Consider the following 26,933-nt stretch of genomic DNA (forward strand, 5'->3'; position numbering starts at 1 on the left):
GAAAAATATCACTTTTGTATATAAAAATTCTATATTGTCCTCTGTGTTGACATTTTTATTCCATAGTAACTGAATTGCTTTATTAATTTGAAATAGGTTTAACCGAATGAATTCCATTTCAATGTTATATTAGGCAAAAATTCCTTCAGCCAGGAGTTTAGACGATATTGCAATGGATTTGACTGAGACAGGAGCACCAAGAGTCTCCAAAATGGTGACACTAGAGGCAAAAAGTCAGTTCATCATGGCAAGCAACGGCAGTTTAATCTCCTCAGGTAATATTTTTGGATTAGAGAGCGTGCAAGCGATCTTTATCTTATTTCATATTTTTTTGGTTGTACACCACTTTCAAATGTATCTTTTAACCCATTATTTTGGGAATAAATATGTAAACCACTTTCAAATGTATCTTTTTTTTTTTTTTCAAATGTATCTTTTAACCCATTATTTTGGGAATAAATAAGCATATGGAACCTACAGTATATTGCGGTTTTGAATAAATTTTGAAATTAATTTTTAAAAGAGTATGAAGAAAGTTAAATAGTAAAGTCAGGTTGTGTAATTAACAATGGATGCTAAAATAGTGAGTGCCTCAGGGTAGCTTGCAAGAATATTTTCTCCCCATAAGGTTCATAAGCTTTTTCTTTCCCCAATATGTAGTTTTTGATACAAACGGTTATCTAATTCTCCATTTAACATAAATTGAACCATGACCACAGCCTTCGAACCCACCTCACCCCCCAAAAGTGATTTTTGCCCCTAAACCCTTCCTCTGTAGAAATTTTGGATAAGAGTCTCACTAAGTATACGTAACTTCACTAAAAATAATTTCTCGTCTAAATCCCATTGTCAGTTTGTGAACCTGAAGCACAGAATATTCCTTTGCCTTGCTTACTTTCTAAAAGAACATTCTAAACAGCTATCTCAAGGAACATCTTACCTTCTCTCCTGCTCAGAAAAATGATTTTTTTTCCTTGGGTGTGTCTGAAACAGTACGCATTTTATCATTGCTTCTAAAATGACTGAGCCAAAATGCAAAAGGCATATATTATTACCAGGCTCTGTTTGATGCTTGGAAGCATGAGAAAATGTTCTCCAGTTTCCTTTTATTATGTTCAGAAACAAGGGGAAAAGAAATAAACTATTATTAAACAGCAGGTTTGGCTTAAAAATCCCTTGTCCTTTAAAAAGGAAGGAAACATGCCTTGTATAAACCTTCTCTGCGCTCCCTCCCAATCCCCGCCCCAGGTTCTCAAGACTCGGAAGTCAGTGAGGAGCAAAAGAGAGAGAAAATCCTTGAACTCAAGAAGAAGGAAAAGCTGTTGCAAGAAAAACTTCTGAAAAAAGTTGAAGAACTTAAGAAGATCTGTTTGCGGGAGGCTGTGAGTGTCTTCCGCTCTTGGGGAGCATTTCAAATCGTGTTGGACAATTCCAGCCAGGGTCAGTGATCTCCCTCTCGCTTCTGTCCTGTTTTACAGGAGCTCACAGGCAAAATGCCAAAGGAGTATCCACTGAACGTAGGTGAGAAAGCTCCTCACGTCAGAAGGCGTGTAGGTACCGCATTCAAATTAGATGACAACTTGCTGCCGAGTGAAGAGGTATGAGCACCAGCTCTGAGCGTGTCTATCAACAGTGAGACAGAAATGCTGTCAGTTCAGTGTGGCTGACTTGTTCCTTTGGTTTTTGAGTTACTGCTGTACATTTTTATCTCACCAGTTCAAAGTGATCATGGAGACCAAGTTGAATTCTTTCTTTCATGCACAGTCTAGTTAAAATTGAGTTCTCTCTCATGACTTTACCCCCACCAAACAGAAAGAGCACTAAAGGAACTCTAAATGTTTATAAATTGAGAAGTATTATTATATGAATTAAGACTTCCAGCACTAGAGTCTCCCACTTAAAATCAAGTAGCCTTTGGCAAATCGTTGACCCTCTGTGAAGTCTCAATTCTTGGGTTTTCTCATCAATAAAATAGGGGTAATGATTGTTCTTCCCTCTGAGGGATGCAAGGAGTATTCAATGAGATAACACATGTATAGCACTTGGGTATAATAAAGGTAAAAGATTTGTTAGCCAATATAGAGGGTACTTTCTCATCTGCATGACATCAGACACTGTGACCCTACTCGTGTTTCTTGCAGAAGTTTAGCCATCTTGGCTTTAGAAAATGATGGCAGTTTCCATTAATAATAAAGTGAGCATTGCTATTTATTGAGTGTTCACTCTATACCCAGCTCTGAGCTAAGCAATGCACATACATTATTTCCTTTAATCTTCACCATACTTTCATAAGGCGGGTGTTATCTCCATTTTACAAATGATAAAAAATCGAAGCATTAAAAATTAAGCAGTATATCCAGGGTCATACAACCAGGAATCACCCAGAAAGAGGAATCAAACCTCAATTTATCTGTTTCTAAAGCTATGCATGTGAATATAGCATTCTCTGGCTATGAATCTTGGGTGAAGAATCCCTTCTTGAAAAATATGATCTTCATCCAACCAACTGAATGAATGGAAGGCCATTCCCTTCTTTGAAAAGGACAGAGAGTTGGACTGTTCAGTTAAAGTAAATGGAGGAGGGAGGTCTTGTCTTCTAGGAAAGTGTTTGAGAATACCTAAGCAGTAAAACTTAGGAAGATTTTATTCTCAGAGAGCATCTGATTTGAGAACGCATGAGAAAGAGAAATTTTATTATCTAGTACATATCACAGTGACTGTGTGTGTCCATAAAAATAAAACAGTATCATCATGTAAATGCAGGACCCTGCTTTGCAAGAACTGGAGAGCAATTTCCTAATACAGCAAAAGCTGGTTGAAGCTGCAAAGAAACTTGCCAACGAGCCAGATCTTTGTAAAACTGTGAAGAAAAAACGAAAGCAAGATTACACGGATGCAGTGAAAAAGCTTCAGGAGATTGAAAATGCAATAAATGAATACCGAATTAGATGTGGAAAGAAACCCAGCCAGAAAGCAACAGTTATCGTACCAGGTTAGTAATTAGTAAGGTTTTTTAGAGTCACATAAGTCAATCCTCTTGATGGAATGTACGATTTCCAAACCAGTTCATTTGGTAAGAGACAGAAGAAAGAACAGGATTAATTATGAGTTTCTTAGGATAAAAATGGTTTGGAATTTCAGTCTTACAAGTATGTTAACTTGGTTTTTAGTGACCTTCTTACTATTGTAATACTATACTATTGCATTGCTTTAATTTTCAGCATGAAAGAGCTTTCATAGCAATATTGGTTCCTAATAAGACGGATTCACCTTTAACTGGCCTGATGTCATTGCAAGAAATACATTTGAAAACACAGGATATTAAGAGAGCTGGGCCCTACCTAGTAGTTTCTCAAAGGTTTTTAATGCAGCAGACCATACATTTTCTTAAGGACCTATCCAACATATGTGGATAGAAAAGAGCTCTTACAATTATTGTCATTTATGGAGGCTATTTAAAGATATGGGCATATGTTCATGTTATATTATGAAATGCAGAAGGCAGAATACAAAATTGTAACCATAACATGGTCCTGACATTGTATAATTATGTACACACAAAGACTGGTTGGGAAAGAGTTCAAAATATTAATAGCTGTAGAATTTCATGTCACTTAATTTTCTTCCTAATTCTCTTTCATATTTTCAAAATTCTCAACGTTATATATCTAAAACTTTAATATTCAGGAAAAAAGTAAACTGAAAAAAATCTCATTTAGGTCGATTTCAAGTCCAGTTGGCCTTCCATATTTATTAGCACGATTTTCAGCCTTGATCACTGGTTGAAATACGATTCTATTTCTTTGATTCCAAGACTTTTTTTTTTTTCCCATTTAAACATCTGTGAAATTGGGATAATTCTTGTACTAGATGGAGTGCTACAGTTATGATCGGCAGTACTTTTTCTTTTTTTACTGGGACATCAAGTAATTATACGTCTTAGATTTGACAAAGTACGGTAATCAGGTTTAAAGTGTACTCGGCTTCAGAGCATATGATTTGCAAAGCAGAGATACGGCTTTTTGGAAAGTGAATGCACAGACATCAACACACAAGTGTGCGTCAACTACAGCTGGGGAATTTAGGATGGCTTTGACTCTGAATGCGAAATCCAGTTGGCCTGGTCAGTGGCCACATTCTGGACCTACAGAGATGAATGATTAGCAGTGCACTTAACTTTCATAGCCATTTGTTGTGGCCCATTCATCCCCAGCTGTGTAAGATTCAAATGTTATCCTTTTCAGTAACTGACATTTGGGCAGCACTGGTGTCAGTAGTTGAGCATATATCGGGTGGATTTTTTTAAAGCCTGCCTGACAGCTGACTCTACTGGCATTTCGCCTTCAAGCTCTACTGTGTGTGCAATTAAGAGACAGTCCTCCTGGCTCTGATAGAGATTAACATTTGAGACTGGATGTGGAGATTCACTTCATAATGGCTTTGAAGCTTACACTGAGGTGTCGTGTTTGCCTGTAACCTTGCCCATCGTTGACACTGAGTATGGAATGATTTGCCAGAGCACATCAACATCTGAGATATCCCTTTTTGCTAAACCCATTTTGTAACATTTGATGGGCACCAGTAATAATCAGATCATTATGGGCATTTTCAACCACCAGAGTTCTTTCACCAGAATGCTGTGTTTAGGGAACCAAAGTAGTAAGTATAGCTAACATTTATTGAGCCTTTGTCCTGTGCCAGGAGCTGGGCTAAGGGCTTTACATCTATTACGTCATTTAATGCTCACCAAAGCACTAAACACTAGGTACTATTCTTATCCCTATTGTAGAGGTGAGCCAAATGATGCTTGGAGAGATTAAGTAATTTGCCCTGGGTCTCAGAGCCAGTAAGTGACAAAACCAGGATGTGAACCCAGGTCTGTCTGTTTCAGTAGTTCTCACTCAGGGGCAGTTTCGCACTCCAGGGAGCATTTGGCAATGTCTGCAGACATGTTTGATTGTCAAAACTGAGGGTGGGGAGGTGCCGGCATCGAGTGGTAGAGGCTGGAGATCCTACCATACAAAGGGCAGCACCCACCCTCCTCCACTCCCCCCCCACCGCAACAAAGAATCGTCCAGTCCAAAATGTCAGTAGTGCCACTCACTGTTAAGAAACCCTGGTCTGATTGAGAAGCTTATGCACCACAAGTGACCACCACACTCTATCAAGAAAAAGCCCTTCTCTTTAGGGGAGGGCTCAAAAAAATAAATTATCCTAAATTAATTATCCTAAATAAATTATCCTAAATTATCCTGTACTATCCTAGTACAGTAGATTCTCAAAGGACTGTTCTCAAACTCTGTTCCACTTTAATAAATAATCCAATGTAATATTTGTATGGTATATAAGATGTTTATACCTTCAGTAGTCAATGAGTTCATTCTTAACAATAGTTAACTATTCCTAATGCACTGTAATTAGTTCTGTTTATCTAAATAAAAATAAGATGCACTCCATTGGAAAGGGTTTTATTGAACTATTAGGGGTGTCCAAATGCACCATTATACTAAAGGCAGTTTATTTTATCCACAGAAGACATAATCCCATCAGAAAGTAGCTCCTTGTCTGACACTACCACCTATGATGACCGTAAGTAGCTCCCCCTTTTCAGTTTAAAATGTTATATATTCTGAAATATTAAGAATATTTTTGAGTTAAGTAAAGTCTGTTTATTTTTCTTTTGGGAAAAGTAGACAGCTAACTTACATTTATGCAGAATGGCTGGGAATGGGGGATTAGGATTAACTTCTACACAGGTTAGCTCAGCATTAAATACAGTACCGTACAAATCACATGACTTCAGGGAATCAGAGTACCATAACTCGAGTGAATAGGTATCTTGATAAGGATTTGTAAGGCTCTGTAGGATTTTTTTTTTAACGCTTGAAGTAACTATAGAGAAGGTGCGTAAGTAATACAGAGTCCTTCACCCAGCTTTGTCTACTGGTGACATCTTATATATTTAGTGTCCAATGCCAAAACCAGGAAATTAGTGTTGTGTAGGCTACACTACACTACCAGGAAATAATGTAGAGTTTATCACTGTCTACTTATTCCAGTTAAGTTGGAGTTTATTTTATTTTTCTTAGGAAGAAACACACATTTTAGAAATTGGGTTACATGTTTCCTAGAGGTTTCCTAGAGGTAGACTGTGTCTATTGTAATGACCTGTGGTCAACATACTTCATGATGGAATGGATTTCATATCAAGTGATAGAGTATTTCCTTGTAATCCCTTTCTTGTGGTTAAGCAGAGGAGCTCACTATCTTTTTGATGCGATTTAAAGAATTTGGGGGAACCACTAACCCCTACTGCTTTATCTTCCCCCAAACGAAATGGTTCATGAAAGTCTACCATTTCAGAATTCTTCCTTTGAGCTGAGGTTTGGTCACATTTGCCATTCCTCTTTGGAAATACAGATACCAGTGGGAGACACAACAATTCCCTAATGACTCACCATAAATCAGATTCATCACTTTTAATGATAGGATGAGCCTTTGGTCAGCCAAGGAGGCCTAAGAACGTTAAAAGTAAAGCTGAACAGGGCTTCCCCGGTGACGCAGTGGTTAAGAATCCGCCTGCTAATGCAGGGGATACGGGTTCGAGCCCTGGTCCGGGAAGATCCAACATGCCACGGAGCAACTAAGCCTGTGCGCCACAACTACTGAGCCTGTGTGCCACAACTACTGAGCTGGTGCACCTAGAGACTGTGCTCCGCAACAAGAGAAGCCACCGCAATGAGAAGCTCGTGCACTGCAATGAAGAGTAGCTCGCTGCAACTAGAGAAAGCCTGCACGCAGCAATGAAGACCCAACACAGCCAATAAAGAAAGAAAGAAAGAAAGAAAGAAAGAAAGAAAGAAAGAAAGAAAGAAAGAAAAATAAAACAAATTTAAAAGTAAAGCTGAACAAAACTGATCCAGGCCCACTTTACAGGCCAGCTTCCTCTTGGGCCCTTACACACTGAGGTTTTTCTGTAATATAATTCTAGAAAAGTATAGTATAGTATCACCCATTCCACCTGAGATTTATTTGCTCAGCATGCCACCTATTGAGTTGGCATAAGTTGGGTCAGGCCCCACAAGAACGTTCAGTCATTTTTTTTCTATTGTATAAAATATAAAAATAAATTTCCTGAAACGTAGGTACTTTTAAAAATATCATCTTTGGAAGACCACTTTGCTCACCAGACAAATCTTCCACTTTCTTTTTTGGGAGGTGTTGGCATGGTATTTGTTTACTTTTTTATTTATCTACTTATTCTTTCATTCAATTTACTTATTATAGCCAGTGACACCTGTACTCTTGCTGGGCAGCAATCAAGTTCAGTACCTCACTCTCCAAGAATTCTTCCTCCCAAGTCTCTCGGGATTGAGAGAATCCATTTCAGAAAGTCGTCCATCAATGAACAGTTTGTGGATACCAGACAGTGCAGGTAAGAAGTCACATTATCAGTGAGGTGAATGCCTTGCCACTATGAGATCTTTTCTCCAAAATAGTCAACCCATTTTTGCGTTATCCTTTTTATTCTTTCAGAAAGTGTTATCTTGTAAAACCAAAGTATTACAGACTAACCCAGTTATTTATTGTTGGTAACAAGTGGAAGTGTTTTTAAAGAGATCTTTTGAAAAGTATTTGGTGTTTCCTTGATTTTAAAGTCTATTTGATTTATATTAAATTATAGGAACATTGATTATAATCTGAATTTGTGTATAGTGTCCAAAGTTCTGTTTCATCACCCACGGTTTCAGGAAACTGTCATTAAATACCACTCTACCAAACCAAGTGACAGAACTGACTTCTGAACTTTCAAAGGAAAATGGGACTTCAGTATATTTTTAGTCTGTAAAGTAGATAATACAACTTCTCAAATGTCTCAAGTAAATATTATCAGGGCAATAACAACAGGGCAATAACTTTTTAAAAGATGACAGACCAATGGTTCCCAGAATTTGGCTGCAAGGATCAATACTAGTTTTGGTTTTTTTTTTTCTACATAGGGGCTCAAGATAGGATTACCAACTTTTTACTTTGCCTAATCAGAATGTTCAAACAAACAGCACTATGATTTCATGAAAAAAAAAAATGACATTTACATATCCAAAGTACAGTCATCGTTGTAATAATAATAATAACAATAATATGACGTTAACATTTATTGAGCACTTACTATGTGCCAGACACTGTTTGAAGTGTTTTAATATGTATTAATAAATTTAATCCTCACAACAATCCTGACTGTATTACTACCATCCTTACCATTTATAGATAAGTACACCAAGGACCAGAAAGCATGAATCACTTGTTGGGTTTGTCAACTAGTAAATGTCAGAATTGGGATTTGAACCTAGGTAGCCTGACTCCAAAGCCTGTGATGTGATTTTAGCCAATATTATATTGCATCTCAGGGAAGATGGAAATTAGTCTCAAAATAAAGGAAGATTATTTAGATTAAATAATTTTTCACTTATGAAAAGAAAACCTACATTTTGTTACATTTCTAATTTGCCAAAGACCAGTGAAAACTTTTATCTCATATTAGCCCCAGTTTGTAGATTAGCATCTAAGAACTGTTGCCTTAAACAATAGAGATCCAGGTGTCTAGAACTGTGCTGTCCAATTTAATTAAACGTAAATAAAATTTAAAATTCAGTTCCTCAGTCCTACCAGCCACATTTCAAGTCCTAATAGGCACATGTGGCTGATGGCTGATATTGGGTAGCACAGATATAGCACATTTCCATAATTGAAGAAAGTCCTATCAGATAACACTGGACAAGTGTGTTTATTATATTAGGGAAAACAAAGCTATTTCAGCAAGAGGAATTATAACTGGGAAAATCATTATCTTAAAAATTATTATGCCTCCATCCCCAATAGCTTAAGATGGGTTTGCTCTTTGATCCAGCAATTTCGCTTCTAGGAATTTTTCCTCTTGAATTAACTACAGGATGCTTATCACAGCATTGTTTATACTAGTAACAAATGAAAACAGCCCAAATGCTCAGCTAGTGGATTGTTTAATTATGGTCAGTCTTTACAGTAGAATACTATAAACTCATTAAAATAACAGTGTAGGTGAATATTAAGTGACATAAAATGTTAAATCAAGTTTTTTTAAGTGGGTTTTGAAAGAGAATATACAGTAAGATCTCATTTTTTGTTGTTAAAAGTATAAAATGCTTTTTTTATTGAAGTATAGTTATATTACAATGTCGTGTTAGTTTCAGGTGTACAGGAAAGTGATTCAGTTATACATACGTGTGTGTGTGTGTGTGTGTGTGTGTGTGTTCTTTTTCAGATTCTTTTCCCTTATAGGTTATTACAAAATATGGGGTATAGTTTCCTGTGCTATACAGTAGGTCCTTGTTGGTTATTTATTTTATATATAATAGTGTGTGTATGTTAATCCCAATAAAAGTATAAATGCTTATAAGTATATATGCTTAGTAAAAATATCTGAAAATGTTTAGTGTTGACTGACTTACCTGACGTATCAGATTATGGACATTTAATTGTTTATCTGTATTTTTAAACTTTTTTGCAATGAACTTGACATGCTTTTGTAACAAGTGGAGTGTAATCAAAGTCAGTTTTAATTAAAAAATTAACTTCAAATTGTGTTCTCACTGTGCTGGAAAGTGGACAAAGTGATTTAAGGATGCTGTGAATGACAGTCCACTACCCAAATTCATGCTGCAGCCTATTTTTGTATGGCCCATGAGCTAAGCATGGTTTTAGATTTTTGAATATTGGAGGGGAAATCAAAAGCAGTAATATTTTGTGACATAAAAATTGTATGAAATTTTAATTTCCGTGTCCACGGTCAAATTTGATTGGCACTCAGTCACGTCCATTCATATACATATTGTCTACACTGGTCTCTTACTTCAAGGGCAGAGTTGAGTCATTGCGACAGAGATCATCTGGCCCACAAAGCCAAAAATATTTACTGTGAGGCTCTTTACAGAGAAAGGATTTGCTGCCTCTCTCGTTGCTTCCAATCTATTTTATTCAGTACACCCTTTTTTAAAAGTCTTTTAGTTTTTTCCTCCATATTTATGACTCAGAGTCACATCACTTGTGCTTCCCCTAAGACTCATCTAAGATGCACCAGGATACTAAGCCACAAAGACAGTTTTCCCAATGATCTCTTTATGTTCCCATTCCTTCAGTTTCCAGTAAGTTTCCTTCCTTTTTTTTTTTAAATTGAAGTATAGTTGATTTGCAATGTTGTGTTAGTTTCACGTGTACAGCAAAGTGATTCAGTTGTACCTAGATGTAATTTTTTCAGATTCTGTTCCCTTATAAGTTATTACAAAATATTGAGTATAGTTCCCTGTGCTATACAGTAGGTTCTTGTTGGTTATCTATTTTATTTTTAATTTTTATTTTATTTTATTATTTTTTTGAATTTTATTTTATTTATCTTTTTATACAGCAGGCTCTTTTTATTTTATTTTATATTGGAGTAATTTGATATACAATGTTGTATTAGTTTCAGGTGTACAGCAAAGTGATTCAGTTATACATATACATATATCTCTTCTCTTTCAGATGCTTTTCCCCTATAGGTTATTACAGAATATTGGGTAGAGTTCCCTGTGCTCAACAGTAGGTCCTTGTTGATGATCTATTTTATATATAGTCGTGTGTATTGTTAATCCCAAGCTCCAAATTTATCCCTCCCCCCTCCAGTAAGTTTCTAATCAGCTTATAACAAGTTTGCCAGAAATGTTAGGTGGCTCCTCATTTCCTGAATTCTTTTTTTTTAATTTTTTAAATTTTTTTTACTATCACAGAGAAATGCTGTCGACACACAGCAGTCCTTACAAAACTCTGGAGAGGCGGCCCCAGGGAGGGCGAAGCGTGCCCACCACACCTGTTCTCACCCGGAACGCCTACAGCAGCAGCCACTTGCAGTAAGAGGGCTTCATTCCAGTTGCTTTCTCTCTGTTGACTTTTGCTTTAAGGTTTTGTTTTACTTCACTGTGGTTTGTTTGTTTTTTAATTTGGCTGCGTTGGGTCTTCATTGCTGTGCGCGGTCTTTCTCTAGTTACGGCGAGTAGGGGCTACCCTTTGTTGCGGTGCGCAGGCTTCTCATTGCAGTGGCTTCTCTTGTTGCGGAGCATGGGCTCTAGGCGCGTGGGCTTCAGTAGTTGTGGCGCGTGGGCTCAGTAGTTGTGGAGCACGGGCTTAGTTGCTCCGCGGCATGTGGGATCTTCCCGGACCAGGGCTCGAACCCGTGTGCCCTGCATTGGCAGGCGGATTCTTAACCACTGCGCCACCAGGGAAGTCCCTTCACTGTGTTTTTAATCACTTTCTGCAGTGGGACTTTATTTTATGGCTCTACACTTTCTATGCACTTAACAGTTCAAATATGTGAGCCAAGAAAATGTGCTTGAAAATGTACGTGGTTTGGGTAGATACTGGATTTTTTGTGCCTTAATTTTTCCAACTGGATATTACCATTTGTTATTCAATGGTGAGGATGAAGATAATGACAGTAGCAACATTTTGAAGTGTTTACTGAAGGCCGTGCTATTTTATATGCACTATATTATTTAGTCCCCACAACAAGTCTGACTGGAGATACTAGATACTGTTTTTTTCCTCATTTTACAGAGGAGGGAGGGAGATTAGTTAAATATCTTGTCCACGTTCATACGGCTGGGAAATGATGGAGCCGTAACTCAACCCGGATGTCTCCAATGTCAAAGCCAGACTCTGTTCCCCAACAAATGCTGCGTTCACCCTAGTCTGTGTATCCTGCTATCCTGTTGGAAGAAAGAACCCTCCAAAGACATGTGGGATTTTTCTTAGGCTTTGATGTAGGTTATACAGCATCAGTTTATCTTCCCTATTGTCAAGGAAGGATGTGGAATGCCCAGTTGACAGAATCGATTTCTTTTCTCATTTTGACCATGTGAACCCAGTGGCTTCTGTTGTGTGTTCAGCTTTGGAAACCTTAAAAATCCTAGTGCAGTTCAGGAGCTATTAAATCGTTCGACGTGGTGTCCTTTTCCCTTCCCTCGGTCCTCCTTTCCTCGTTTGTCTTTTACAAGTTTGCTTCCTCCTCTTTCAGACCCGAATCTTCATCTCAGCACTGCCGCCAGCGGAGTGGAAGCCTTGAGTCCCAGTCTCATCTGCTCTCTGAGATGGACCACGATAAGCCATTTCCCTCCCTCTCCAAATCCCAAAGAAGCAGCAGCACAGAAATCCTGGATGACGGGTCTTCCTATACCAGCCAGTCAAGCACAGAGTATTACTGCGTGACACCCGTGGCCGGCCCCTGTTACACCACCCAAACTCTGGACACTCGCTCCAGGGGTCGGAGAAGGTCCAAGAAACAGAACGTTTCGACTTCAAATTCAGGAAGCATGCCCAACCTAGCACAAAAGGATAGTGTGAGGAATGGCGTCTACTCAAAGAGTCAGGAGCAGCCTTCTTCCAATTACTACACTGCCGGGTACACGCCACATGCAGAGTGTGATCTCTATTACAGCGGTGGCTACGTGTACGAGAACGACACTGAAGGACAGTACAGCGTCAATCCTTCCTACCGGTCCTCCGCCCACTATGGATATGACCACCCAAGGGACTACAGCAGGTCGTGTCATGAAGACGAGGTCGAGCGGGTGCCCCATAACCCGTATGCAACTCTCCGGCTGTCGAGGAAGGCTGCTGCCAAGTCAGAGCACATCACCAAGAACATCCACAAGGCCTTAGTGGCCGAGCACCTGCGTGGCTGGTACCAGCGGGCCTCTGGGCAAAAGGAGCAGGGCCACAGCACACAGACTAGCTTTGATTCGGACAGGGGATCGCAGAGAAGCCTGGGCTTTGCCGGGCTGCAGGTACCCTGTTCTCCAAGCAGCCGAGCGTCTTCCTACTCTTCAGGTAAGAATACTGCGGAGGCACTTGTTATCCAGATTTCATTTACCTCATGTTCCCCACCTACCCCAAACCACTCCCCTCAAGGGTCATGAGACCAGGACCCAAAGTCAGGAGAGTGGTAGCCGTTGGGTAGAGCCACAGATTCAAGTCCAGCAAACATTTATTGAGCACCTACTCTCTGTGCTGCCCTGGGTTAGGGGCTTTCATATATTTTTATCTTTTCTAGGCCTTCCATTGACAGTCACATCTCTTTAAAGTGTTCAGGGCTTTGGGATGAACAGATACACACTACTATATATAAAATAGATAACCAACAAGGACTTACTGTATAGCACAGGGAACTCTACTCAATATTCTGTAATAACCTATAAGGGAAAAGAATCTGAAAATGAACATTTTATATATATATATATATATATATATATATGTATATACACACACACACACATAGACATACCTATATATATATGTGTGTGTGTGTATACGTAAACTGAATCACTGCTGTACACCTGAAACTAACAGAACATTGTAAATCAACTATACTTCAATAAAAATAAATAAGTAAATAAATAAATGTTCAGGGCATTGAGGTTTGATATATTAAGAGAATAGCATAAATCCTTCAGGTAAGCAGAAAACCATTAAGGTTATACATCTTTCCCTGTTCACAACTAGGAATTGGATTATCTAAAGGCAGTTCGTTCCAAATGCTCAAGTCTCTGTGTAAGGCTTCTAATGAGTCTGATAGGAGGTGGCATTTACTAACCACTGTTCCTGGCAGTGTTCTAAGTACTTTGCAGGTCTTAATTCAGTAATCATGTGTATTCCACTTTATGGTTGATTTAAGGGACTTTCAAAGATAATGTGGATTAGAGGTGTTCCCTTCACGTGTTGACTTTGGTCCCTAACTCCACTACTGTTCCTGGAGGATTTACTCCGTACCTCCAAGCTGTGCTAGGCATACTTTAAGGAGAGGAAATGGGGGCCTAAATGGGTTTCATTTATTCAGCAAACAAGCAGGCATAGATACTGAGGAGCCAGTTTCAAGCCAGTTCCTGGCCTGGATGAATTCACAGTCTAGTTAGCCGCCAGAGGAATATATGAAAATTAAGCAATATTAAAGCTCTAAGAAATGGATGAATTCTCAAACCACATGAAAAACCGAGGTCATGAGTCTTGCCCCCTCTTTCAAGCATGACACCTTAGTGAGACATAGCTCAGGGATTCCTGAATCATTGTGTGATCTTCAGTGAAAAGTATTCCTTTAAAAGTTTCCTAATGTTGTTGGCAAGAGGCATCTCCATGGAGATTTCTGTTTGGGTTCTAGTGTTCTCGTATTTGTCCAGGACTTTGGACTTCTGCTTGGACTTTCCCATTTATTACCACATCTAACATAGGAAAAGCCTCCTGTAGTTATTTCTTATTTGTGGCTCTGATTAGAGAATGCCTTTCTTCCCCTTCAAGTTCTGGGTGTTGCATGAGAAACTTTCAGAAACCAAAGAAAGAGGGCTGGGATGCATGTGGATGGTCATGAGGGTACAGCGCTGGGGTAATGCCTCTTTAAACAGCGAGGCCAGGGAGAAGCAGGTGTAACTCAGAAACTTCAGCATTCCTAGCTGTTGGCTCAGGACTGGGGCAAAGGTGAGAATGGAGATAACACTTCCTGGACCCAGTGTGAGGGTGTGAACCCTGCTGATACCAGCAGGATTTGGCCCCATAGGCCAAAAGGCATCACGTTTTAAGGAATTAGACGGATGGAATCAGTGCTCCCAGAATTCCCTTTTGGAATTTTCCTCATTCCTGTCTACATTTTACAGCTACAGAAATGTTTTATAACATGCACGCATCATTCTCATAGAGAGATAAGTTTCCGATTATTTGCCGAATTAGTCAGGGGTTTTGTAGTCTCTTCCAGCCACCTAAACGCTCTCTGGGTGACTCAGTTTTAGTAGAAAGGACAATCACCATTTATTGGCAACTTACCCTGTGCCGCCCGACCTGCTCAACACTTTACGTGTACTCTCCCACTTAATGTATGCAGCAGTTCTATGTAATGAGTGATGTTGTTATGTGTATTATTATTATTCTACTCTTGCAGCTGAGGCAGTTCTGACTTAGAGCGTTTAAATGACCCTGCCCAAGCTCCAAAGCTAGTAAGTGGCAGAGTAGGAATTCGGTCACAGCTCAGACATCCTAACCACCACGCCCCTGAGTTACGAAACCTTCCTGGAAGCTTAAAGTGGGCATGTTATATCTTTGAGTCAAAACCTTGTGGCATGCAGGATCACAGATGAGTTTTGAAATGTGTTTGTCCCATACTGTCACATGTGCTTTGTGGGTGTGAGAGAGAAGAGGAAGAAGTTGGCCTCCAGGAGCAGGAAATGGAGGAGAGCTGGAAGGTTCCAGGAACAGTGCGGGGTTTTGGAGTCTTGGATGACTGGCATGGCATTGTGCCGCCTAAGCATGGAGCAGGACTGGTTTTAGAAGACAGGACAGCAAACACCCAGCAATGAGGCATTCACTGGGTTTTGCTCCCAATTATGCCCTTGTCTTTTTTTTTTTTTAACCATTTAAAAAAAAATTTTTTTTAATTGAACTATAGTTGATTTACAATGTTGTGTTAGTTTCAGGTATAAAGCAAAGTGATTCACTTATACATGCATATATATATTTATGTTTACATATATATGTGTGTGTATATATATATATATATATATATATATTCAGATGCTTTTCCCATATATGTTATTACAAAATATTGAGTAGAGTTCCCTGTGCTGAACAGTGGGTCCTTGTTGTTTATCTATTTTATACACAGTAGTGTGTATCTGTTACTCCGAAATCCCTAATTTATCCTCCCCACACCTTTCCCCTTGGTAACCAGGTTTGTTTTCGAAGTCTGTGAGTCTGTTTCTGTTTTGGAAATAAGTTCATTTGTATCACTTTTTAGATTCCGCATAGAACTGATATCATATGATATTTGTCTTTCTCTGTCTGACTGACTTCACTTAGTAGGATAATCTCTAGGTCCATCCATGTTGCTGCAAATGGCATTATTTCATTCCTTTTTGTGTATGCCCTTGTCTTGTTACAGATTAGTCCCTCAGAAGAACTAAATCTCTTCTTCCTGAAATCTTTCCTATACTAGTTTCCCTCCCCTACCCCACCCCCAAAACTTTTTTTTAAAAGGCAAAAATGTGCCTTGATGCTGCTAGTGGCCCAATATTGCCTTTGGCTGGGGAACGGGCAAGTCTCAACAAGTCAACGTATGGAATGCTTTTCCTCTAAAGGTCTCCAAAAACTCAAACTTGTCATCTTAGCTTTACAATTGAACCTATGAAGCTATCCAGCCACCATAGCCTGACTGAGACACTGGGAAGATTCTTTCAATATATGAGAATTCTTTTTCTGGCTTGTCTTTTGGGTTAGTTTTTTATAGCATGTCTTTCAATTAACTTTATTCACATTTATAATAATAATGTTATCATTTATTGCTAGGCACAGTGCTAAATATTTGCACAAATTAGGTTATTTAATCCTGGTATCATCCCTATACAGAATATATTTATATTATTATCCCCACTTTACAAACAAAGAAACTAAGGCTTAAAGAGCATAAGCTATTTTGCCCAATGTCACATGGTCAGTAAGTGACCAAATTGGAATAGGAACTCTGCTGGTTCCAAACATTGGCTTGTAAGCTCTACTCTGCACACAGCTGATTAGTGTACTTCTAAATGGCCTAAACAATTCTCACTTTGAATAGTCCCACTAATTTTGTCTTTTTTCATTTTTATTTCTAGTGTCTTCTACAAATGCTTCCGGGAACTGGAGGACCCAGATAACTATAGGGCTATCTGAATACGAGACCCCGGCACATTCTTCCTACACCAGCTGCTATGGCAACATCTATAATCCTTTGCCCTCTCCAGGCAGGTGAGAAAGGCATGCTTAAATATTTCAGTACCCTGTTCCTGGTGTAAAGAATTCAGGAATCCAGTTTTATTTTATGAACGCTAAGTAATCTAGCTCAAGGGTTGGCAAATTATAGTCTAAAACCGGCTGCCACCTATGTTTATAAATAAATTTTTATTGGAAAACAGCCATGCTCATTCATTTACATGTTACCTACGGCTGTTTTTGTACTATGAGGGCGGAGCGGAGTAGTTGCAACAGAGATCTTATGGCCGACGAAGCCAAAAATATCTGGCCCTTTAAGAAAAAGCTCGCTGGTGCTCAATCTAGCTCATTCAAATCTGACCCTCTTCTTAGAGTCCTGTACATTAAATTTTGTGTCTGAACGTTCTTTTTAATTGCTATACTTGAAACTGTACTATTGATATACCCAGTTAAGAATTTTCTGGAACCTTGCAGGAAAAATATCTCTATGGCAGAAAAGGCTGTTCATACCAAGATTCCTCATAGACAGTTGGTGGGCTTGATTTCAAGCATTTGCTGCCTTTTTGTGTCTGACCCTCTGTTCATTAAGTAGCAACAGACGCAGCCAGCTGTCCTGTGTGTCTGTCATAGTAGTTCTTTGTAAACATTTAGAGGAAATAGACAAGGTCAATTTGTTAAAATGTGATTATTAAAAAGATGGCAAACTCTGGATTACGTTTTTCAATTCTTCGCATACGTGGGAGGAGTTAAATTTGAAGCGGTCATTTTTCTCGATCACTTTCTCACAGAATATAATCTGTACCCCTGGTGCCAAGAAGTAAAGCATTTTCTGTTTCTTTTTGTTTTTGTTTAAGAAAATTTAATTTTGCTTTCGTTAAGTCAGATTGCATCAGGCATAGGAGGCTTACATAGACAATAACTTTTAAAGGTGAATACTGGTGAATTTGAGGTTAGTTTCTTACTAAAGCACTCAATGTTATAAGCAAATTGGAGATAATTCAACCCCAAAAGCTTGTTTTTCTTTTCCATATTTAGCAAAAGTTTTTCTTGGCTTGAAATATTAGGCCAATTGTCTCAACTCAACAAAGGGTGTGCTCAAAATAGAATTTTAATGAAAATGTACTTCAGAGGACGTCAGAGAGCTTGGACTTCTGTACATAATGCTTGCAAATGAGTTAAGAGCAGGAAGACTTTGGCCCAAAACTTGAGCTGAACTTTTTCAATTCAGTTCTAATCATTTTGTATAATACATTTGCAAATAATTTTCCTGTTTGTATACTTTCACTTTCGTTTTTGTTGACTGAGTTAGAAATGATATAAAACAAACCATTCAGGGCATAAGACAGTTCTAATATCCTTAACACCACTTTCATAGAACTCAGTAAGTATTAAATATTTTTAGAGACAATCTGTTTTTACAAAGTCTGTCCATCTATTACAGCCAGGCCAACATGGCTTGATAGCAGAGTCTGAAGGGGCATGATATACAGGAAATTAGAAACTATTTAAAGACCCGTATTGTATATGTGTACATGTGCACATAATATGAGCTCATTGTAGAAAATTAGGAAAATAATAAAGGAATAAGTAAGTAGGAAATAATTTACTCATAATTCCATCATCTAGAGATAGTAGCTAGAAACATTTTTGGCACATTTCCCCCATTTTTCTGTATCCATTTTTAACATGGTCATAATGATATCATACATACAATTTTACACCCTTCATTGTACGTGAAATTGTGCACCCTTCATTGTACATCCCAGGTTTTTAATTAATAGCCTAACATAAATGTGTTCCCATTTTTTTTTTAACAAAACTCTTTAAACCTTATTTTATGCAACCAACATGATATTCCACTCAATAAATATGCTGTACTTTATTAACAGTTCCCCATAGTTTGATTTTAAATGGCTTTTAAATTTTCTTTCTTTTTTTATTGTAAATAAAATACAATACTTTGTGCAAAATATTTGTCTGAATTCTAGATTATTTCCTTAGGACACATTCCAATAAGTTGGTTTAATGAATTAAATTGAAAAGCATATTTTTTAAGCTCCTGCTTACTAGAAACATTTGCCAACGTACCCTCCTATCCCAGAGAATTATGGGAATGCTTATTTCTACACATTTGTCCATTAGGATTTTATTTTTATCACGTACAGTCTGATCAATTTAACTTGACCTATTAATAAGGCAAGTATAACAATCCTCCGTAAAGCTTTAGAAATTTGTTCTAAAACTGCATGTTATTTTTTATGAAAATGTAATTATTAAAATAAGAGAAAAATTGGGCTTCAAGATAAAAAACTTTAGATCTGCCCTTAAATTGAAGATTTGAAATGCTTAGCCATAGATCAGTATGTTTTTAAAAATGAAGTGCATGTTATTTAGAGATTGTTACCTCGGAGTGTCCAGGTCTTAATATTATAGAAAGCTACAAATTTATACCAATAAAATTTTTTTCCTCGTATGATGTAGTATAACTGTTAGCAGCATAAACTTTGTAAAATTAGAAATGTTGAAGTCTCTTCTGCTACCTCGTATGTAATATAGTCAAATTCCTGGCTCTGCTGCTGCAAACTGTGTTTTCAAATAACTTTTTTTCTTTCACTTCCTGTTTTCCGTTTCCCATCCTCTTCCTTATTGAACACTCCCTATTACTAGGCAGAACCAAGGGCTTCTGTCTCGGAGAATGGTTGTGTCTCCAGAAATGAGAACAGTTTTCAATTCTCTTTTAAGTGTAGCCAGCTGTAGTAAGTACAGTCTCTCAAATCGGTGTGTTGCTTCTTGCATAGCAGCAGTTTTGCTTGTTCTGACTGACGTGTGAAGTTACAGAAATCTGCTTTTGTTTTTATATTAGAAAAAAACACTAAATATCTGGGTTTGCGTAGTGTTTATTTCCAAAGCTCTTTTCCAAAGGACTTTTTATTCACCTGTACTAAAAGACATTGAAGTTTAAAATAAAAAGAAAGCTACTAACTCTCTAACCTATTCTAACCTACTATTACAGGAATGAGGTTTTGCTTATTGGAATAGTCTGTATAGTAGGATGCCTTCTTTTGGATGTACTTTCCAAATGGGCCTGTGATTGTTTTATGTGATGCTGTTTCCAATTTACACTTGACCCATACACCCTAGGGATGTAAAATATGTCCCAAGGTACCCTCGCCTCCCTTTAAGTATATTCCTTTGTTTCTAAGAAAAACATCTAGTATATTTCCCTTAATTTGAAGACTGCTTAAAGTGTAGCTGTCAAAAATACTTCAAAAGTCAAAAATACAACTCTCACACAAACCTAAAATGAGCATATGTCGAAGATTGATTTAACTCATTCATGAGAGAACTAACAGAATGCTAAAGCTGGTTCCCAGATAATTCAAGAGACTGAATTCCACACACTGAAAGGGAGAGGACTGAGATGAGACTACTCAATTCAATACAAAACCAGTTAATATCCTACAAGGCAATACAACTATGACCGTAATCTTTCTACTAGACAGAAGTTATTTGTATTTCTTCCAAACAAAAACCCCCAAGTCAACATGTAACTTAACGCAGTCTGGGTCCTCATCCATGGTAAATGTAAGTTAGACAAAAGTCTATCTGTCAAGAGAAGTAAATACTCCTTGCATGGGCCTGTTAGACCATGTTCCAGTAGGACGCTGAAAAAACACACCGTCATCCCTTGCCTTATTTCCAAGTTTTGGATAATTTTCTTAACAGTGTTTTCTACTAACATCTTTGAGTATAGTAATCTTTGTACTCTGGGAACAAAAATGACAAATTGTAACTTTTCTGGTTTCCTTTCATAGACCATACACAGAGACCGGTCAACTGGACAATACAGATGGAAACCGGCTGGAAGACAGCCTGGAGAATAGTGAGCAGAGGCTCTTTTGGCATGAAGACTCAAAGCCTGGAACATTAGTCTGAACTGCAGTTGAGCCTCTTGACCGAGCACTGCATTCTCACACTAGTGTGCCTTGCAAAATGTGTTCGTCTTCTCAGAAGGCTGTTGGCTATAGAAACCTAAAGGCATCCAAGGTGGAAGAGAGGACTCCCGTGGCCCCGGAAGTGAATCACACACTAAGCCGCACAAAACCCCTGAACAGCAACCCACCCTTCCAAGTCTAGGTGCTAACCTAACAGAGCAAGGTCAAGACCACATGTGAACCATTGCCAAGGAGGACTCAGCCTTTACCAAGAGCAAGCACTTTTTAAGAGAACAAAAGTTGTTGAAGGCAGACCTCAAAACTGTGAAAAGTGCATTCAGGGTCTCCAAAAGGAAAGAAGGACCGGGGAAATTTCAGAGCACAATTCAGAATGATGAGAGAAGGGAAGCCAGAAGCTCCTTAGTCACTGCTCACCATCGGAAAGTTTGAATTTGTGAGCTGGCGAAGAATTGCATACTCTGTCTACCGGGACATGAACAATTTAGACAGTATTAGAAAATTACTTGAAGAGAAGCTGGATTTTTCATGAAGTTCTGAATGAGTGTAAATGTTTTTAGGCTATTATCAAGAGTGATGGTTTTCATAAGCACCATAAAATGGGTTCTGGAAAGACTTATGGCTGTAGCATCCTGTAATATAACTTCATGGTAGCAGATTGGGGAAAAATGAAGCAGCCCACTGAGTAACTGACAAACTCTGCTTGGAGAATTTTCTAAGGTACACTATCATTGAGTTCCTTTTTTTCTTTCTACTCCAATGACATGATGAACTATTGTTCAGGCTGGTAACTCTCCAACGCAGCTGTCATTGCAATGGCAGACTTGATATGGAAAGTTTTTATAACCAAGAGTTTGAAAAAGTATTTTAAGGTGATACAGCAAGAACCCAACACAATATAAAGAAAAAAAACCACGAACACCACATCATTTTAGATGAATTGCGTGCCTTAAAATTGTGAACATTTGAAAAGTAAGCATATTGTCTGGATTCCCCAGGTAGTTCTAAGTCACCAAGTGACAAAAGCAAGATTAGTCATTAAAAACAAAAACGAAAATCTTCCAAGCTGCCGTAAATTTAATTATGAGGCTAAAGCTACCTCATACTTTCCTTGGAAGAATTAATTCGCTATGGTTTATCGTTGGGTGTTTTGGGTTGTTGTTGGTTTTTTTTTAACAAATATTTCCGTATTCTACATGGATCTTTTTTTTTTCATCTTTACTCTGCTTCAGAATTCCGTAAAAGGTGCTCCTTCCCCCTCTTTTATACAGTTTTCTTGTTCATATTGTGAATAGAGAAGTTTCTGAACAACTTTTGGGGAACATTTTCTATCTATATTCCAAAGCATGTAATATATACATAAAGTTGATTTGTTAAACTGGTCCTTAGTCATTTGTATCATTGAAAATGAAGTTTGGGAGAAAAAAATTTGGAAAACAAAAAGACATGCAAAAAAATAACTTATTCCTTTTTGCATATTTGTATAGCCTTCTAGAAACAGATATACCCTTTTGCATATTCTTTTACTGTTCTGACTTTTTTAGACCTATTATTTTTTTTACATAGGTCAATAAATGAAAGGTGTGCTACTGAAAATGTTTATGTATCCTTCCTTCCATTTATGTTCAAACCAGCTGAAGGTACTCTACTTCAAGTAATCAGGTTGGACAAGATTGTAGATTTTTAGTTATGGTATTGCCATATTTTATTGATTCCAAGATGCCCACTTTTTCATACTTACATCCCTGAAATCAGGGTGCATCTTTTGGTTGCTGACATGTTATAGTTGAATTGGCAGTGTTTTTGTTTTTTTTTCTTAGTGAGACATAACGTAACGCTGTGTCTTAGAATAAAATTGTCTTAGAATTGGTGAAATACAGTAGTTTATTACCTCATGGAGGATAGCCAATGTAGACTTCCTAATCTTACTAATGTTTATTTGTAACAAGTCATTCATTCTAGTTATGCATTCTAGTTTTGCAGACTTTTTCATTCCAGTTTGCAGACTGGCAAACAGGTCTTTTAAATTCAAGAATATATTTCATCTGACATCTTTTAATCCCGGACAACGGGGAGAGGGGAGTGGGAAGTGAAATATAGGGAGATTAGTATTTCTGTGCAAGTACCTTACATGGAAATAACCTTTTCCTGTTCAAGAAATGGTATGCTCAGAATTGCAGGTGTACCTTGAAAAAACAAATAAAACTTGGCTCCCAAATGGAAAAAGAAGGTATAGAAATGGAAGCACAGTGGGGCTGCTAAATGATTTTCCCCTCGTCTTTTTTGAAAAACATTTCTCAACCACATTATTGATATGCTTATTAATAACTATAAAGTGACAGATAAATTTTTCAACATGTCAAATTGATGGGGTTTTTTTTAAGATTTATTTTATTGATTGATTGATTGATTGCTATGTTGGGTATTCGTTTCTGTTCTAGGGCTTTCTCCAGTTGCGGCAAGCAGGGGCCACTCTTCATTGCGGTGCGCAGGCCTCTCACTATCGTGGCCTCTCTTGTTGCGGAGCACAGGCTCCAGACGCGCAGGCTCAGTAGTTGTGGCTCACGGGTTTAGTTGCTCTGCGGCATGTGGGATCTTCCCAGACCAGGGCGCGAACCCGTGTCCCCTGCATTAGCAGGCAGATTCTCAACCACTGCGCCACCAGGGAAGCCCCAAATTGATGTTTTTTATTACAAAATATCATATACTTGTTTTAATTTCAAACTTGAAGAAAATATATAACATAAAAACATAGTTGTGTCCTATAAGCGTAACATTACCAGATAAATTGTTAATTTATTGTATAGCAGTTCAGATTTTTTTCTATGCCTATAGTAATTTTTTTAAAAACAGCATCATATTACAAGTACAGTTTTACAACTTATTTTCTCACCAAAACCTCTTGGGCCTCACCCTTTGTCAGTGTATATTGATCTACCTCATAAAGATGTATGTTTTACAAGGTGGATTGAAAAAAATTGCCTCACCTTCCTGGATGTTTAATTTTTTTTTTCTATATTTGAGAAAATTACTCAAGATTCTTCCTTGTATTCATAAAAGCTTAATGTTAAGCAATAAAGATTCCAGAATTGTTTCGAACTATTAGTTTAAAGATGGAACAAAGCTTCAAACATCAGTCTTTAAGAGCTTTCAGAATTGGAATAACGACTTCCTTTGGTACAGTAGAAAAGTTTTGATGTTTTTTCTAAACTATCAGTGGAGAAAATCCTGTTTTTAAAAATTTCAGTCACTGTGGGCCTATATTCTGTAAGGTGAAATAAGGTGAATTACTAAGGGAAAAAAATTAATTAAGAAAATATCTATTACTAGAGAGATGAAATAAGAGATACAAAAGTATACATTCGTATTTATTCTTAGATTCATCAGACATAAAACTACTCTATCAAGTTTCAATCCAAGTTTTTAAACACTGACTTAAAATTTCTGTTCTTAGCTTGTCCCAAGTTCTGGTAACAGAGTTTCTAGATTACCCCTTGAGTAACACTGATCTGGAGTTCTATCAAAGGAAGTGCTGCCTCCACACTTACTAATAAGGCAAGTTGGGCTTCCCTGGTGGTGCAGTGGTTAAGAATCCGCCTGACAATGCGGGGGACACGGGTTCGAGCCCTGGTCCGGGAAGATCCCACATGCTGAGGAGCAACTAAGCCCATGTGCCACAACTACTGAGCCTGTGCTCTAGAGCCCACGAGCCACAACTACTGAGCCCAAGCACCACAACTACGGAAGCCTGCGCGCCTAGAGCCCGCGCTCCACAAGAGAAGCCAGCGCAATGAGAATCCCACACACGCAACGAAGGGTAGCCTCTGCTCCACGCAGCTAGAGAAAGCCCGCATGCAGCAATGAAGACCCAACGCAGCCAAAAATAAATAAAATAAAATAAATTAATGAAAAAAAAATAAGGCAAGTCATTCATAGTCCTCTATGATCTCACAAAATGCAGTCCATTTCCAGAGAGAAAAATCTTTTAACACATACATGGAGTTTGGAAGATGATGCAAAACTTAATCCACCTTTCAGCACAAAGTTTGTTGCGCCCTTCATCCCCCATGTTTCTAACTCCATTCCTATGCCCTCCTCTGGATTTCCATAGGTCTTTTCTACTCCTCTTCCTTTGTGCCACGTGGAGCAGGAAAAAGAAAGGTATGTGCCTCTGCAAAAATGTATTTGCTCATGTCATCCCCACAACAGCCCAATGAGGTACATAGTGCTATTATATCTCCATTTTACAGAATCTGAGAATTAGAAAACTCAAGTGATTTGCCAAGTCATGTAGCTGTTGAGAGAAAAGCAGGAAATAGATCCTGACTTGTCACACTGCAACTCATAAACTGCTACCACCTTGTTGTTCCATGAGCAGTGTCTCCACAGTAAGGGGAGCAAACAGGATTTTTAAAAAATACGTTAATGAAAATTGAGTGGATATATGCTAAGCTCAGATTCCCTTGCTCATTACTTATTAAAGATAATGGGCCCAGTTTTCTTTCATTTACCTGTGGCAGAAAGGCAGAGAAGCAGGCTTCAGTCCAAACACAGGCCAAGATAACCCTTATTTAGGATACTACCTAGTCTTACATGGTTGCCCACGAGGTTGCATTATTTATTGCTCTATGAGCTCATCAGTAGACCAAGTACATTTCTTAAATTGTTTTCTAGTCAATGAAATGTCCCATACCAGCGAACAGACTTGTTACCATCACAGATAATGATAATGAACTAAATATTGATCAGGAGCACTGAAAATATCTATTGATCCTTCCCCATTTCTGATTGCTCGGGGCAGTACGATGACATGAAGTTTATATGCTATTCTACCCATGCCCTGAGGAGTCCTCTCAGGATTCAGCTCTCTGAGATGTCTGTGCTTGTGGCCTTTGCTCTTTGATTCTCTTTGGAAAGAGTAAATCTGAGATTAATCTCATGGTAGAACCTGAGTCCACTTCCAGAATGTCCTTATTACACTTCCATCCTCTTCTACCTTTGGTGATTCATTGAGCGAGTCTATCTTCCCTGCAAAAGAAAATAGGAAATATGCATGAGTCCTGTGATGGTGATACTTACCTGAGTGCTGTTCTTAACACTAACACACCTACAAACACATTCTCACCATTTCCTTCTGCTTTCGGATACCAGCAGCCTTGACAAGGACCGTATCCTGGGACCTGGGAGGGGATGGGAGTTGACCTAACTTAGGAGTTTCCGATAATTATCTTTTCTTGAATACTTATAATATTCATGAAGTGCCCAAGGCTTAAAAGTTTTGTGATTTCCAACTGAGGCATTTGGAAATGTGTTGCTGTGTTTGGGAATCTCCTAATGATTTGGAAGTACTGCTGGCTGGCATTTAGAAACCAGGGACATTAAACATACTGCAAAGGCATGGGATAATCCAACACGACAAACAGTTGTTTTATCCCACCTGTCTGAAACACCCCACTGAGAAGCCCCGGGTGACGTATCTAGGAAGAGGTGTTACATCAACCCCTATGGGCTTGATGCTTGATGCTTGTGTGGGCTGCTTTCCGGTATTTCAAGCAGAGATTTCTCAATTTTGGAGGGAGGAAGGGGGAAGTGAAGGAGATAATTGTTTTCTGAGGGTGGGGGAGAGATTTATGTAACTTGAAAAACCACATATCCAACAACTATTAAGACACCAGCTATGTGTCAGTCACTGTCCTAGGCGGTGAAAATACAGTGTCTTCCTGAAACTTACAGCGAAATGAGGAAGAAGCAGAAGGGAGCAATTGGAATAACTTAAAATGATCATTAATCCTATGGGGGCCAAGAGTGGTGAGAAGAAAGGGGACGTGGATAATACCTTAGGTTTGTGGGGACACAACGGGACCTTTCTGGCAGTGATGCTGAAGGCTGACTTAGGGATTGGTAAGAAAAGATCCAGTTAAGCGAGAAGGAAAAGAAGCTCTCCTAGGGCTTAGAGAATGGCGTTATGTCATTTGCCATGGCCCTAAAAGCCAGGAGAAGCTTAGCCGGTTTTTAGAAACTGAAAGAATAGGAGGACAGATTATTCCAGAATTAAGGAAATATAGGTAATAAAGAAAGCTGTCATTTTTGAGCTCTCATTAGAGTTGCAACGATGGGCTAAGTGCTAAACATACATTACTTCATTTAATCCTTCCTTCAACTGTATGACAGAGGTGGTCTTATCCC

The 26,933-nt window shown here is 38.4% G+C and overlaps 1 protein-coding gene across 7 annotated transcripts in view; it reads left to right on the top strand.

The window, feature by feature from the left end:
• Nucleotides 1–22,343, top strand: part of FRMD4B (FERM domain containing 4B) — a 340,426-nt gene extending 318,083 nt beyond the window's left edge. For all 7 annotated transcript variants that reach the window (XM_057554765.1, XM_057554763.1, XM_057554764.1 and 4 more), the window contains 10 exons: nt 134–275; nt 1,249–1,382; nt 1,479–1,598; nt 2,764–2,992; nt 5,533–5,589; nt 7,288–7,435; nt 10,803–10,922; nt 12,086–12,897; nt 16,698–16,830; nt 20,610–22,343. In XM_057554765.1, the coding sequence (XP_057410748.1) occupies nt 134–275; nt 1,249–1,382; nt 1,479–1,598; nt 2,764–2,992; nt 5,533–5,589; nt 7,288–7,435; nt 10,803–10,922; nt 12,086–12,897; nt 16,698–16,830; nt 20,610–20,730 (2,016 nt within the window). In that variant the 3' untranslated portion in view covers nt 20,731–22,343. The remainder of the gene's footprint in view (nt 1–133; nt 276–1,248; nt 1,383–1,478; nt 1,599–2,763; nt 2,993–5,532; nt 5,590–7,287; nt 7,436–10,802; nt 10,923–12,085; nt 12,898–16,697; nt 16,831–20,609) is intronic.
• Nucleotides 22,344–26,933: the final 4,590 nt, after the last annotated feature.

The sequence above is a fragment of the Balaenoptera acutorostrata genome, chromosome 10 (assembly GCF_949987535.1).
Source record: "Balaenoptera acutorostrata chromosome 10, mBalAcu1.1, whole genome shotgun sequence".
NCBI classification, from domain to species: domain Eukaryota; kingdom Metazoa; phylum Chordata; class Mammalia; order Artiodactyla; family Balaenopteridae; genus Balaenoptera; species Balaenoptera acutorostrata.